The sequence below is a fragment of the Ailuropoda melanoleuca genome, chromosome 19 (assembly GCF_002007445.2).
Source record: "Ailuropoda melanoleuca isolate Jingjing chromosome 19, ASM200744v2, whole genome shotgun sequence".
Taxonomy (NCBI): domain Eukaryota; kingdom Metazoa; phylum Chordata; class Mammalia; order Carnivora; family Ursidae; genus Ailuropoda; species Ailuropoda melanoleuca.
In genome coordinates this window covers 34,246,167-34,261,975 of record NC_048236.1, presented here as the reverse complement: position 1 = coordinate 34,261,975, position 15,809 = coordinate 34,246,167, and the positions used below count along the sequence as shown (strand labels likewise).

The window sequence follows — 15,809 nt, the reverse complement described above, 5'->3', positions numbered from 1 at the left end:
CAATCTGTGAAGGTACTTGAAGGCTGCACGCAGCAGCAGGGGAGAGAATAAATTGCCCACACACCAGAGCACGCGGGAGGGCTCCCTGCTGAACTGCCAGCTGGGCGGGAAGCAGCCAGCCAGGGAAAGTAGCATTTAGGACACAGTGGGCCTCCAGATGGGCTCAAAAAGAATGACAATTTAACCCATTCCAAAGACCCAAATGATTATCTTGGGTCTACACTTTCATGATCTTTCCTGACACCTGTAATTTTGGCTAAGAATCAAAACAGTTAAGATTCTCTTCAATTCTGACACATCTAATCCAAAACTGCATTTGTGAAGTGTCTCCAGAATCTTCTATTGCTGCCTTTTAAATTCCCCTTAGACACAGGATACTGTTGCATTCAAACACATTTCTACCACAAGAATTAAAAAGTACTTAAGTATACTTTTATTCTACTCTGTATCAATGCCATATACACACACAAAATGTTTGGATCACTTAATAAGTTACAACATTCCATGTTTTAGTAGGAATACAAGGACATAAACAATCATTTCCTGAGTTAACAGTGCAATGTAAAATTTAATCAGTATTGCTAATAAGACATTTTACAGCATAGAAACATGATCAAAATGATCATTTACTTTACCATGTCATAAAACACACGAGCTTACTGAAGAACAGTGATACACTTTAAATGGTACGGAACTTTGTGACTCATCACAAAAGACTCCTGTATGGACTTGTTGCCATGATCGATTCCAGGTCAAAGATCAGTAGTAAAATAAGTTATGGTACAAAATAAAGTCAACAAGTCATCTATACTGCAGGAACAGTTGATTTCATTGAAGAAACTGAAACCTGGATTCTAGTTGACCTTTTAGTTAGTATGTACAAAAATGTGCTCTTAAAAAATCCTAAGTAATCACAAATTCAGACAAAACAGTTGAATAAAGGACAATGACAGCTCTTCATTATGCTGTAAAACTATGGATCTCATCTTTGGAAAAGTTCAGATCATGCAGCAACCTGAAAAACAAATACAAAGTACATGTTTCTTTGGGAAAATGTTTAAAAATAAAGAAGATCAAAGTTTATCACTGTAACCATAGTATTTTTTCATTTTCCCCCTGCTTAGTACGTACTTTCTAAAAAAAAAAAACCCACAAATATTACTTCTAAAAAATTAACAATCATATCTTGATATTAAATATCTAGTCAGTGTTCAAATTTTCAATTGTCTAAGAAGTGCCATAATTTTTAAGTTTGTTTAATGACAATTTAAAGTCTATTCATTGTGACCGACTGATGTCTTTTAGGTACCTTTTGATCTGCAACATCCCTTCTCCCTCTCTCTGTCCTGCAATCTCTTTGCTGACAAAGCCAGATTTGTATGTGTTGAGCCTCCCAGAGTCTTCATTTTGCTGCGTCTCTGTGGTGTACTTTAATAATATGTTCCTGTGCCCTCTTTTTAAAATATGTTCCTATGTCCTATTATTTCCCACAGTTTAATAACTGGATCCAGAGGCTTGATCAAGTACAGGTTCCATTCTTTTTTTTTTTTCTTTAAAAAATTTTTTCTATTTAAATTCAATTTAATTAACAAAGTGTATTATGAGTTCCAGGGGTAGAATTTAGTGATTCATCAGTTGCATATAACACCCAGTGCTCATTACAAGTGCCCTCCATAATGCTCATCACCCAATTACCCTATTCCCCCACCCACCTCCCCTCCAGCCAACCCTCAGTTTGTTTCCTAGAGTTAAGAGTCTGTTACGGCTTTTTTTTTCTGTTTTTATTTTATTTTCCTTCCTTTCTCCTACATTCATCTGTTTTGTTTCTTAAATTCCACATATCAGTGAAATCATATTGTATTTGTTTTTCTCTGACTGACTTATGNTGCTTAGCATAAAACACTCAAGTTCCATGTACGTCATTGCAAATGGCAAGATTTCATTCCTTTTGATGGCTGAGTAATATTCCATTGTAGATATATTCCACCTCTTCTTTATCCATTCACCTGGCAATGGACATCTAGGCTCTTTCCGTTGTTTGGCTATTGTGGACATTGCTGCTATAAACATTGGGGTGCATGTTCCACTTCAAATCACTGTGTTTGTATCCTTTGGGTAAATACCTAGTAGTGCAATTGCTGGGCCATAGAGTAGTTCTATTTTGAACTCTTTGAGGAACTTCCATACTGTTTTCCAGAATGTCTGCACCAGTTTGCATTCCCACCAACAGTATAAGAGGGTCGTCCTTTCTCTGCATCCTTGCCAACATCTGCTGTTTCCTGGGTTGTTCATTTTAGCCATTCTGACCAGTGTGAGGTGTTATCTCATTGTGGTTCTGATTTGTATTTCCCTGATGCTGAGTAATGTTGATCATTTTTCAATATGTCTGTTAGCCATTTGTATGTCTTCTTTAGGGAAATGTCTGTTCATGCTTTCTGCCCGTTTCTTGACTGGACTTTTTTGGGTTTTTGGGTGTTGAGTTTGGTAATTTCTTTATAGGTTTTGGATATTAGCTCTTTATCTGATATGCCATTTGCAAATATTTTCTCCCATTCCTTAGACTGCCTTTTACTTTTTAAAATTTTTTCATTTATTTACTTTTTAAAATTTAAATTCAATTAATTAACATATACTTTATTACTGGTTTCAGAGGTAAAAGTCAGTGGTTCATCAGTCTTATATAATACCCAGTGCTCATTGCATCATGTGCCCTCCTTAATGTCTATCACCCAGTTACCCCATCCCCCCACCACCCTCCCCGCCAGCAAACCTGTTTGTTTCCTATGATTAAGAGTCTCTTATGGTTTGTCTCCCTCTCTGGTTTCATCTTGTTGTATTTTTTCCTCTCTTCCCCTATGATCCTCTGTTTTGTTTCTTAAATTCCACATATCAGTGAGATCATATGATAATTGTCTTTCTTTGATTGACTTATTTCGCTTAGCATAATACCCTCTAGTTCCAACTACATCATTGCAAATAGCAAGATTTCATTTTTTGATGGCTGATCAATAGTCCATTGCATATATATACCACATCTTCTTTATCCATTCATCTGTCAATGGGCATCTGAGCTCTTTCCATTGAATAGCTATTGTGGACATTGCTGCTATAAACAATGGGGTACAGGTGTCCCTTTGGATCACTACATTTGTATCTTTGGGGTAAATACCCAGTAGTGCAATTGCTGGATCATAGGGCAGCTCTATTTTCAATGTTTTGAGGAACCTCCATACAGTTTTCCCAGAGTGGCAGCACCAGTTTGCATTCCCACCAGGAGTAAAAGAGGGTTCCCCTTTCTCTGCATCCTTGCCAAAATCTGTTGTTTACTGACTTGTTCATTTTAGCCATTCTGATTGGTGTAAGGTGATATCTCATTGTGGTTTTGATTTGTACTTCCCAGATGGCAAGTGATGTGAAGCAATTTTTCATGTGTCTGTTGGCCATTTGTATGTCTTCTTTGCTGAAATGTCTGTTCACGTCTTCTGCCCATTTCTTGATTGGATTATATGTTCTTTGGGTGTTGAGTTTGATAACTTCTTTATAGATTTTGTATATTAACCCTTTCTCTGATATATCATTTCCAAATATCTTCTCCCATTTTGTTGGTTGTTTTTTGGTTTTGTCGACTATTTCCTTGGCTGTGCAAAAGCTTTTTATCTTGATGAAGTCGCAGTAGTTCATTTTTGCCTTTGTTTCCCTTGCCTTTGGAGACATGTTTAGCAAGAAGTTGCTGCAGCCGAGGTTGAAGAGGTTGCTGCCTATGTTCTCCTCTAGGATTTTGATGGATTCCTGTCTCACATCGAGGACTTTCATCCATTTGGAGTTTATCTTTGTGTATGGTGTGAGAGAGTGGTCAAGTTTCATTCTTTTGCATGTAGCTGTCCAATTTTCCCAGCACCATTTATTGAAGAGACTGTCTTTTTTCCACCGGATGTTTTTTCCTGCTTTATCAAAGATTAGTTGCCCAAAGAGCCGAGGGTCCATTTCTGGGTTCTCTATTCTGTTCCATTGGTCGATGTGTCTGTTTTTGTGCCAGTACCATGCTGTCTTTGTGATCACAGCTTTGTAGTACAGCTCGAAATCCGGCATTGTGATGCCCCCAGCTTTGTTTTTCCTTTTCAACAGTTCCTTGGAGATTCGGGGCCTTTTCTGGTTCCATACAAATTTAAGGACTATTTGTTCCAGTTCTTTGAAAAATGTCCTCGGTATTTTGATCGGGATAGCATTGAAAGTGTAGATTGCTCTGGGTAGTATGGACATTTTAACTATGTTAATTCTTCCAATCCATGAGCATGGAATATTTTTCCATCTTTTTATGTCTTCCTCAATATCTTTCAAAAGTGATCTATAGTTTCTAGCATATAGGTCCTTTACGTCTCTGGTTAAGTTAATTCCAAGGTAACGCATGGTTTTTGGTGTTATTGTAAATGGGATGGATTCCCTAATTTCTCTTTCTTCAGTCTCGTTATTCGTGTATAGAAATGCAACTGATTTCTGGGCATTGATTTTGTATCCTGCCACCTTACTGAATTGTTCTATAACTTCTAATAGTTTGGGAGTGGATTCCTTTGGGTTTTCCATATAGAGTATCATGTCATCTGCAAAGAGAGACAGTTTGACTTCTTCTTTGCCGATTTGGATACCTTTGATCCCTTTTTGTCTTCTGATTGCTGTTGCAAGGACTTCTAGTACTATGTTGAATAATAGTGGCGAGAGTGGGCATCCTTGTCGTGTTCCTGATCTTAAGGGAAAGGCTTCCAGCTTTTCCCCATTGAGAATAATGCTTGCAGTAGGCTTTTCATAGATGGCTTTTATGAGATTGAGAAATGTACCCTCTATTCCTACACTCTGAAGGGTTTTAATCAGGAAAGGATGCTGTATTTTGTCAAATGCTTTTTCTGCATCAATTGAGAGGATCATATGGTTCTTGAGTCTTTTCTTGTTGATATGATGTATCACATTGATTGATTTGCGAGTGTTGAACCATGCTTGCATCCCAGGTATGAATCCCACTTGGTCATGATGGATAATCCTTTTAATGTACTGTTGGATTCTATTAGCAAGGATCTTGTTGAGGATTTTGGCATCCATATTCATTAGAGAAATCGGTCTGTAATTCTCCTTTTTGAGGGGGTCTTTGCCTGGTTTGGGGATCAAGGTAATATTAGCCTCATAGAATGAGTTTGGTAGCTTTCCTTCTGTTTCTATTTTTTGAAATAGCTTTAGGAGAATAGGTATTATTTCTTCTTTGAATGTTTGGTAGAATTCCCCAGGAAAACCGTCTGGGCCTGGAGTTTTATTATTTGGAAGGTTGTTTATCACTGACTCAATTTCTTCATAGTTAATTGGCCTATTTAAGAAATCTATTTCTTCCTGTTTCAGTCTTGGTAGTTTATAGGTTTCCAGGAAGGCCTCCATCTCTTCCAGATTGTTTAGTTTTTTGGCATATAGCTGTTGATAAAAGTTTCTAATAATCCTTGCAATTTCAATGGTGCTGGTCGTGACCTCTCCCTTTTCAGTCATAATTTTAATAATCTCAGTCCTTTCTCTTTGTTTTTGGACAAGTTTTGCCAGTGGTCTATCAATTTTATGGATTCTCTCAAAGAACCAGCTTCTAGTCCTGTTGATCTGCTCTACTGTGGTTCTGGTCTCTAATTCATTGATTTCTGCTCTAATCTTGGTCAACTCCTTCCTTGTCAGTGGGTTAGGCCTGTCCCTCTGTTGCTGTTCCAGTTTCTTGAGGTGAGAATATAGAAACTGCATTTTAGATTTTTCTATTCTTTTGAGTGAGGCTTGGATGGCTATGTATTTCCCCCTTAGGACTGCCTTTGCAGTATCCCATAGGTTTTGGACCGTTGTGTATTCATTCTCGTTGGTCTCCATAAATTGTTTAATTTGTTTTTTGATTTCCTGGTTTATCGAGTCATTCTTGAGCAGGATGGTTCTTAGCCTCCAAGTGTTTGAGTTTCTTCCAGGTTTTTCCTTGTGGTTGAGTTCCAATTTCAGAGCGTTGTGGTCTGAGAATATGCAGGGGATAATTTCAATCTTTTGGTATTGGCTGAGACCTGTTTTGTGTCCCAGAGCATGATCTATTCTTGAGAATGTTCCATGGGCATTTGAATAGAATGAGTATTCTTTGGTTCTGGGGTGTAGTGTTCTATATATATCTATGAGGTCCAACTCGTCGAGTATGGCATTCAAAGCCTTTGATTCTTTGCTTAGTTTTTGCCAGGGTGTTCTGTCTATTTCTGATAGTGGGGTGTTGAGGTCCCCTACTATTACTGTGTTCTTATCTATATGTCTCTTTATTTTGGTTAAGAGTTGGCTTGTGTATCTTGCTGCTCCCCTGTTGGGGGCATATATATTAATAATTGTCATATCCACTTGTTGAATACTTCCTTTAAGAATAATATAGTGCCCTTCTGTATCTCTCTCTATGGCCTCTAGTTTAAAATCCAGTCTATCTGATATGAGAATTGCTACTCCAGCTTTCTTTTGAGGTCCATTTGCGTGGAAGATGGTACTCCATCCCCTTACTCTAAGTCTGAATGCATCTTTGGGTTCAAAATGAGTCTCTTGTAGACAGCAAATGGATGGGTCATGTCTTTTTATCCAATCTGCAACCCTGTGGCGTTTTATGGGAGAGTTTAAGCCATTTAGATTGATAGAGATTATTGACAGATATGATTTTAATGATGCCATTTCTCTTTAAAGTCTTTGTATCGGTTGTGACTTGCTGCTCTGTATCACTCTTGGGGCCTTTTTACCTTTATAGAGCCCCCCTTAATATCTCCTGTAGGGCTGGTTTCGTGGTTACGAAATTGGTTAATGATTGGCGATTTTGGAACGTCTTTATTTCTCCATCAATTCTGAATGACAGCTTTGCTGGATAAAGGATCCTTGGCTGCATGTTTTTCTCTGAAAGAGCTTTAAAAATGCCCCCCCAAGCCTTTCTCTCATTCCAGGTCTCTGTAGACAGGTCTGACGTAATCCTGATACCTTTGCCTTGGTACGTGAGAAATTTCTTTGCCCTGGCCGCTTTCAATACTGTATCCTTGGATCTAATATTTGCGAATTGCACTATGACATGCCGTGGCGTAGGTTTGTCCTGGTTGAGCTTGGATGGGGTCCTCTCTGCCTCTTGGACACGAATGCTTGTTTCCCTTGCTAGATTAGGGAAGTTTTCAGCTACAATTTGTTCAAATATCTCTTCTAGACCTCTGTTTTTCTCCACCCCTTCAGGGATGCCGATGATTCTGACATTGGATCGTTTCATAGAGTCAGTAATCTCCCGTAATCTACATTCGTGGGCGTGGATTTTTTTAAGACCAGCTTCTATTTTCGTTTTTTCTTCTACTAACCCATCCTCCAATTCGCTAACGCGTTCCTCTGCCTCGGTGACCCTGGCCGTCAGAGCCTCTAGTTTTGACTGTATTTGGCCCACTGAGTTTTTAATTTCTGTCAGATTCGCTCTCATTTCTGCCCTTAGGGATTCTATATTCTCAGCAACGCTTTCTCTGATGCTTTTTTCAAGTTTACTCATCATCTTGACCATTGTTGCTCTGAATTCCATTTCTGATAATTGGGATACATCCATATGTATTAATTCTGTGGCCGAGGCCAATTCTGTGGCAGAGGCCACAGACTCATTATCTTTTCTTTGCTGGGGGGGACTTCTCCTTCTCGTCATTCTGATGAAGAGAGATTGCAGGGTTGTCCAGAGCCCAAGTGTTGACTGGGACCCAGGCCGTGCGCCCTTGTTTTATAGAGATCTTAGGGATGTGGGCTTCTTCCTTAAAGAGTTTATTTATTTATTTGAGAGAGAGAGAGACAGTCAGCAAGAAAGGGAACCCAAGCAGAGGAGTGGGAGAGGAAGAAGCAGGTTCCCGGTGGAGAAGCCCGATGAAGGACTCCTTACGGAGCGTTGTGATCACACCCTAATCCGAAGACAGGTGCTTGGTGACTGCGCCACTCAGGCGCTCCGGGTTGTGGGCTTCTTGATTTTTCAGCCTGCCTTCTGGGGGAGGGGCCTGCCTGCCGGTACTCAGAAAACCCTGTTTGGGTAGAGTCTCTGTGTCCCTTGCGAGGGGGGATGGGGATGGGCACCCTGTGAGCCGGTATTTCCGGGCTTTTGTTCTCTGGCGGCTTTCCCTGGCGGTTTGCTATGCCTCTTCTGAGAGAGCAGCAGCGGCTGAAATTCAGCCTCTGTCTCAGAACAGAGGGATCGCGGATCGTTCTCCACTGATGTTCTGGCCACTTTAACTCTGTTTCTGTTGGTGCTGCTCAACCCTGCAGCATCCCGGGCTGTGCGCCCCACACCCGGCGTCCCAGCCCTCACTTCCAGGGCCGGCACGTCTCTGTCCTTTGTGTTTCCAACCCCGCCCGCCGCCAGCCGCCCCGCGCGGGCTCCCGGAGCTCCCCGTCTCAGTCTGGTGTCTCACGGGTGCTGACCGCGAGTCCGCCTGCTCCCCCGTGCAGGTGGCCCTCCAGCCGCCAGCCGCCCCGCGGACGCTCCCGGAGCTCCCGGTCTCAGCCTCGATCCAGTGAGCACACCGGAGCTCCGGAGCTCCGTGAGATGCTTGGTGGTGCACGCTCCCGGCTCACGGACTCAGTCTGCCGTTTCCAGAGTGCGGGTCCGCGGTCCGCCCGCTCCCCGGTGCAGGTGGCCCGCCAGCCGCCCTGCGCGCGCGCTCCTGGAGCTCGCGTTCTAAGTCTGTTGTCTCGCGGGTGCCGTCCGCGAGTCCGCCTGCTCCCCCGTGCAGGTGGCCCGCCAACCGCCAGCCGTCCCGCGTGCGCTCCCGGAGCTCCCTTCTCAGCCTGCTGTCTCAAGCGTGCGGGTCCGCGGTCTGTCCGCTCCCCCTTGCAGGTGGCTACCGCTTCCCGGCGCCCTGACACGGCGGCTCCCTCCCCCTTCTGTTTAGCTTCCGATATCTGTGCGCGGTTTCACGGCTCCCCGCTTCGAACATCGATACTCAGCGCTGGAGATGTTCATTTGCNCCTCCCCCTTCTGTTTAGCTTCCGATATCTGTGCGCGGTTTCACGGCTCCCCGCTTCGAACATCGATACTCAGCGCTGGAGATGTTCATTTGCAGAGATCCAGATGTATCTTCCTGCATCTCAGGCTGATTCTGTAGATGTTCCTGCTGGTCTGGTACCTATCCAGCTCAACTCAGGGGACCGGCTGAAAAAGGGGTCCCCTACTCCTCCGCCATCTTAACCTCCTCCCCCGGTTCCATTCTTTTTTAACAAGACTACATCATAGGTGGTGTTCTTCCATCAGGAGCCACGTAATACCTGACTGTCCCTCTTTGGGGATGCTAACAACCACTGGTGATCTGTGTGCCCACAGCTGGTGACACCTACCATAATTCATTTATCAGCTAAGGAATTCTACAGAGAAAAACAAACTTCTGCTCATTTATTATGTAGTTACCCAGTAGTATAGCTCATACAGAAAAGGCAGAATAAATGCACGGTATTTTTCCCCCTTTATTCACCAGGTTTCAAAGTAAGGCGTAGATACCCCTAGCATTCTATCTTCATTCTCCCAAACTGAACAAGGCAAGCAGAAGTACTGCTCACGTATAATTCAACTTGGAAAACATTATAAATAGAGACTGAAATCTTAGAGGAGTAGCTCTGTTTAAAATGCTGCTAACATAACATAATAAAAAATTATTTTAAAAAATGCTGCTGAAAACAGAGAAAGACAAATACCATATGATTTCACTCACGTGGAGTTTAAAAAACAAAATGAACAAACAACAACAACAAAAAAGACCAAACAAAATACTCTTGAACAGAGAACAAACCGGTGGTGGTCGGGGGGCGGGGGGGGCTGGAGGACATAGATAAAGGGATCAAGAGTACAGTTGCTGCGATGAGCACTGAGTCACGTACAGAAATGCTGAATCATTACACTGTATGCATGAGACTAACATAACACTGTATGTTATAAAAAAGAAAGAAATGTTCCTGAAAATACCAACATTTATTTAGTACTTAGTATATGTAGTCACATGCCTCAGTATTATTATTTATTCCCTTGTACAGACGAGTGCACTAAAGCTTGGAAAGGTTAAGTAGTTGGCTCTAGGATGCCTGATTGTACGTGGTAGAGCTGGGATTCAAACTCAAAGTAGCAGCTTCCAGACAGACACACATATTCAGACAAAGCAACAATACGGCCGGAGGGCCAACTTGGTGCCAACAGTCAAGCCTCTTGCTGGCTGAACTCCTCCTGCCTTTCCAGCCACACTCGCTGTCCCTCAAGGGCTTGTGGCTTCACACGTCTGAATACCCGCATCCCCCATGTGTCTGCTCGTTCCTCTGCCTACTCCCGCCCTCTCTACCTCTCTGACGGGCAACATCTGGGCCATCACTCAAAGAGCAGGTAGCTCCTCTCTCTCCAAACACACCCGTAGGTTAAATTAAATTGCCTCTTCCTGAATTTTCCTAACACTTTGTTTTCACCTCTCGTAAGAGTGTTTATGATATTCTGAGTCATATTTTAGTTACCAGTGTGTGCAGCTGTTTCCCCTAGACAGTGTGGGCCTCGAACGCAGACACTGTTTTATTTATCTACATAATAAACAAGTGGGTATTTAGTAGATGAAAGCGCCTTCACTGAACAAGTAATTATCTTGCTCTTTACCTATATTAAAATCAGTTTCTGAGTCTCTGTTACCATGTCGTACAAATTTAACAGATTTTCACCAAATATGGAGAGTATGTTTGATATGGTTATACATATATAGCAGACGAGATTAACATTAGATTAACTTTGGAGGGCCTTAAGGACTGGGCATCACAGAGTCATTTTTCAGGATAGCAAAAACTATGATATAATAAGAGATCTATGTAACTGCCAAGTAAGAGATACACTACATCCATTAAGATGGTCAAGGCAAGGAAATCAAAGAAACGAGGGTCCTAAATGGCACAGGGGCAGATGCTATGAATCCCAAGTACACGCACTCTTCCGAGATACTGTGGATTTGGTTCTAGACCACCGCAATAAAGCGAATATTGCAACAGGGCAAGTCAAATGAATGTTTTGTTTTCCGGTGCATATCAAAGTTATCTTTACACTACAGTCTAGTGAGTGTGCAACAGCATTACAGCTAAAAGAACAATGTTCGTACTTTAATTAAAAAATACTTTACTGCTAAAAATTGCTAACCAACATCTGAGCTCTGGGCAAGTTGTAATCACTGATCACAGATCACCTGTAACAAATATAATAATAATGAAGAAGCGTGAAATATTGTGAGAATTACCAAAATGAGACACAAAGTGAGCAAATGCTGCTGGGAAGATAGCACCGATGGGCTTGCTCGATGCAGGGTGGCCACCAACCTTCAATATGTTAAAAAAAAAAAAAAGGCAGTATCTGCGAAGCACAGCATGTGAAGAGCAGCGGTGAAACGAGGGACGCCTGCACTGATGGGGCCAGGCTACGTCTCCCAGGGCACACCGGGCGGCACGCTGGACGGCGAGCACAAGCAGGGATGCGTAGATGGTGACCGGTAATGCTCCTGAGCAGTCCTAGGCGAGCCAGCTAGTGCGGCACGGGAACATCAGCTCTGAGTAAAGCTGACAGACTCAAGCTGCAGAATTACAGTCAGTTTTAAAACTTCAGACACACCAGGATCTCGGTTTCCTTCTATTCAATTCCACGCGCACCGAGCCTCCGCTGTGCAAGGAAGCGGGCTAAGCCTTGCACGGAACGAGAATGAGAATGAAGAGCCCGCAAACAACCCGTCGTTCATGGGAGAAAACAACCCACTTCTTTAGGAGAATGGACAAGGGATTCTTCCCCAGTCAGTTAATTGCTCTAAGTGGCCTTAAAGACAGTCTCTTTCAATGCTGAAGAGTTTATGATTCTCATCATTTAAAAGGATTATTATGCTGCCATCTATAAAGTAAGCATTAAGATACATCCAAAATCACTTGTCAATAAAGTTGAAGAATGTAGCTCTCAGCCTTGTTCTTTTTGAAAAATTATTTTACTTCAAACCATATTGTTAGTCTTCACTATAATTTTAATAGTTTTGTTTTACCTTTGAAAGATTAAAGAAGTCTAAATTGTAATATTTAAAAAAAATTCAAGTTTCGAGTGCTTAAACAAAAGAATATTTTTCTGAAGGTATTAAAATCCAGAGATACACTTAAATTTAATTAAAATACTTTTAAAATACAACATGGAAAGAAACATTTCTCAATGTTTTTATTTATTGAGGTCAATCTTTTTCCTAATTAAAATTAAAAATAAAATAACAAGAGAGAAAACTATCCAGAAAATGGTAGGTTTAGTCATATATCGAAAACAAGGAAAAACAGGGCATTTAAGGCAGTCTTATTTTAAAATCACCTAGACACCCAATAGTGGTTACAGTTAACAAAATATTTTAAAGTGTCATTTTAGATCTAAATCCAAGCAAGGTGAATTTCAAATAAGAGGAACACCACCACTGATGTCTCATTACCCAGAATCAACTCTGAGTCTCCGCTTATTTATGCGCCAGTCTCTCCTTCTGTCTTGCTGTCTGGCTTTCAATCACTATAATTTACTAGTTTTTTTTTTTTAAGATTTTATTTATTTATTTGACAGAGAGAGAGAAGACAGGCAGCGAGAGAGGGAACACAAGCAGGGGGAGTGGGAGAGGAAGAAGCAGGCCCCCAGCGGAGGAGCCCGATGCGGGGCTCGATCCCAGGACTCCGGGATCACGCCCTGAGCCTAAGGCAGACGCTTAACGACTGAGCCACCCAGGCGTCCCAATAATTTACTAGCTTTTGCCTAATTGCAGAGAATGAAGAAAAGTCAAAAGCTACAATGAGACAAACAATGCTTATTAATTACTATATGTTATAAAGCTTTGGTGGAAGAACAGGTTGAATCCAATGTCCCACCTAAGATTGTGGCACCAAACTCATGAATATGTATCCATACTGCCGGTTATTAGTAGAGATCGTCCATCATTCACGTCTGACTCCATGCATAAACCTGGCCTCCAACCTCCCACCTGAATGAAGCTTAAAAACTTTACTATTTTCTTAGGCTGTAACCGAAAATCGCAGTGCTGGTTTGCACGAATGGGAAGAACAGAGAGCCAAGTCAATTGCTTTTATGGAAGATTTGCATTTCAGAGTGTTGGGTGTTCTTCTCCCTACCACATTGCTACTCACCTTATTCCTTGTTCTGTGAATGGTGTTGGTCCACAAATGCAAACGAGGACTTTGGATTTGTCTAAACTTCTTTTCAAAAATTCAGAAAGAAGAGCTGGTGAAATGTGTCCCCGTTTGCCATTCCATTCAGAAGTCGGTGCTGAGACAACAAATTCAACGTCAAATCTAGAGAAAAGAAACATTTTTTAAAAACATTTTTTAAAAGTCTATTATTTCAAACGTATTATTGGCATGTTTCAAGTTCATGAAAATGTTTTCTTTTTTCCCCCTTGAGAACAATTTAATACACAAAGATTGATACACTTGATATACTTGCTAGAAAAGCACTAGAACAGATTAGAAGCAAAGATTTAACAAAAACATACAGGTAAATCCATATTTACTAAGGATTAGCTTTTGCTATGGATAAGAGTAATCTGACATTATTTACTAAATTCACTAGAGAGTTCCAAGGGATCTCAAAGAACTGCACATTTCCATTAATAATCTGCTTGCATAAATCACACTACAGAGCAACGACACGTACATTCCAATCTCCGACCCGAACCTCTCCGATGAGTCCCAGACCCAAGAGCCTATTTGATCTCTCACTGTCGCTGTCTCCACCACTTCAACCTCAACTTACAAGCTACCCCACCCTGATGTTATCCTTGGGAATGGTGCCTTGCAACGTGGTTGCCAAAGCCTGGAGCCTGGGATTTACCCTGGGGACCTTTCCCTACCTCACCACTGTAGGCACAGCCTCGCCAAGTCCTAGCTCCTCACTGTGTGTCTATGTGCTTCAGTCTTCACATGCTGCCCATTCTCTTTCTTTCTATAATGCTTCTACCATGCCCTACTGTTCAGTTCCTAGAGCAAGCATCATTTCCACAGGCAGAAGCATTGCAGCCCATTAGCCCTTTGTTACATGTATTGGAGAAACGTCTTCCTTTCCCTTTTGTGGTCATCAAGACGACTATTCTATGAATGTCTACCTTCCCTGTCAGATCATGAGCTCCCCGAGAGCAAGGACCACGTTTGCTTCGGCTGCCCCTGCATCCCTAGCAGCCGACACCCAGGAAGCACTCAAATACTAAGAAACGACACATACAAAAGAAAAAGGAAAGGTACAGAATTAAAGTGAGAAAGAAGAACATCAAAACCAAGTCTCACCATGTGACTACAGACCACTTTTTCCACAGTTCTGTAATCTGCTGAGTGAACTGCTGGTAAAGAATCACAGTAAATTAAACGTTTTATGTTGTCCCTGCTCTCTGACGTAGCAAACACAATTAATTGTTACCATTTTTAGTAGCATCAGATCAAATGATTTTCTACCACTACCAGTGAATAACTGACATATTTCCTCAAGACTAGCAGAAACCAATCATCCATTAATGTCAACCTTAAGAAAAAGCCGAAGTGAAGTTTCCCTTGTGAGGGGGCTGGGGAGCCAAGTATCAGAACGGAAACAAGATGGCGTGGGTGCTGCCCTCACATCGCTGTGCTGCAGCCGAGCTACAGTTCCCAAAAACTGACCGGCACGGAGCACAACGGACCAACTCTGAGAGCCTGCCAGGGGTGAGAGTACCAGTCCTAGCTCTCACCCAGACCCAGCCTCTAGGTCTCATCTGTCCATCTGTAGTACAAGGTGGGAGAACTCTATGATGCCTATTCTAATATTCAGATTTTATATTTAAGAACCGTACAGAATTATGTTCTAGTTCTTACCTCTGAGGCTCCCATGCGGTTTTAGCAGCACTCTAATCTACCCTGTATAAAAGAGATTCCCCAAAAACGTCTTTCACTAACTGATTTTTCCTTGCTAGCATGTAAAATTAAGATCGTTTAGATAATTCTAGAATGTCGTCTTTGTTTACTGCTCCATGAGGGCAGGATCCATGCCTACCTCATTTAATACTGGATCTAGGCTTGACTTGAGGTAAGTGTGCAAAAATACCTGATGAATGAGTAAAGAAATGTATTTACAAAGAAGCTATGTTGGTCAAAAATAAAAACTGTACTTAGAAGAACAAAAGTCATATGCTGGCATCTATGAAATCACATTGAAAAATGTATGTGAGGGGCGCCTGGGGTCTCAGTCAGTTAAGTGTCTGCTTTCAGCTCAAGGTGTGATCCCAGGGTTCTGGGATCCGGTCCCACATCGGGCTCCCTGCTCAGCAACAAGTCTGCTTCTCCCTCCGCCTGCCGCTCCCCCTGCTTGTGCGTGCACGCACTCTCTCTCTTTCTCTGACCAGTAAATACATAAAATCTTTTAAAAAAATGTATGTGAATTTATAAGTGCACTTTTCTGGGAAGATCCATAACCTTTCATCAGCTCATCAACGGAGACCCCAAAGCAGCTGCAGAACCACTATCTGAAGATATTTCTAGTCACACATAGACAACTGTTTTGATAAAAGATAGCAACTGCCTCGCTAAATTAAAAATAAAGAAGCGAGACTCTCCTCTGGCTCTATTTCCAACAAGTCTGTCACTGGAATAAAACTGCTAAGATATATAAATCAATAGTGGTGTCCCTCTCCTCTGAAAAAATTCGTAATTTCCTTTACTCAGATGTTTAAAAGAAAAAAAAAGCCTAGTCATTGGCATACTTTCTGCAGGCATCTACTAAGGGTGGT

At 41.9% G+C, this 15,809-nt stretch overlaps 1 protein-coding gene across 10 annotated transcripts in view; it reads right to left on the bottom strand.

Moving 5' to 3' along the window:
• Positions 1–410: 410 nt before the first annotated feature.
• Positions 411–15,809, bottom strand: part of LOC100465774 (cytochrome b5 reductase 4) — an 87,811-nt gene continuing 72,412 nt past the window's right edge. For 5 of the 10 annotated variants that reach the window (XM_034648220.1, XM_034648223.1, XM_034648229.1 and 2 more), the window contains 2 exons: positions 13,189–13,353; positions 411–1,015 (listed from right to left, as the gene is read on the bottom strand). In XM_034648220.1, coding sequence (XP_034504111.1) covers positions 961–1,015; positions 13,189–13,353 — 220 coding nt within the window. In that variant the 3' untranslated portion in view covers positions 411–960. Of the gene's footprint in view, positions 1,016–9,972; positions 11,918–12,216; positions 13,354–14,340; positions 14,394–15,809 lie in introns of those variants that run through there. The other 5 variants (XM_034648222.1, XM_034648221.1, XM_034648226.1 and 2 more) reach the window with 5 other exon arrangements.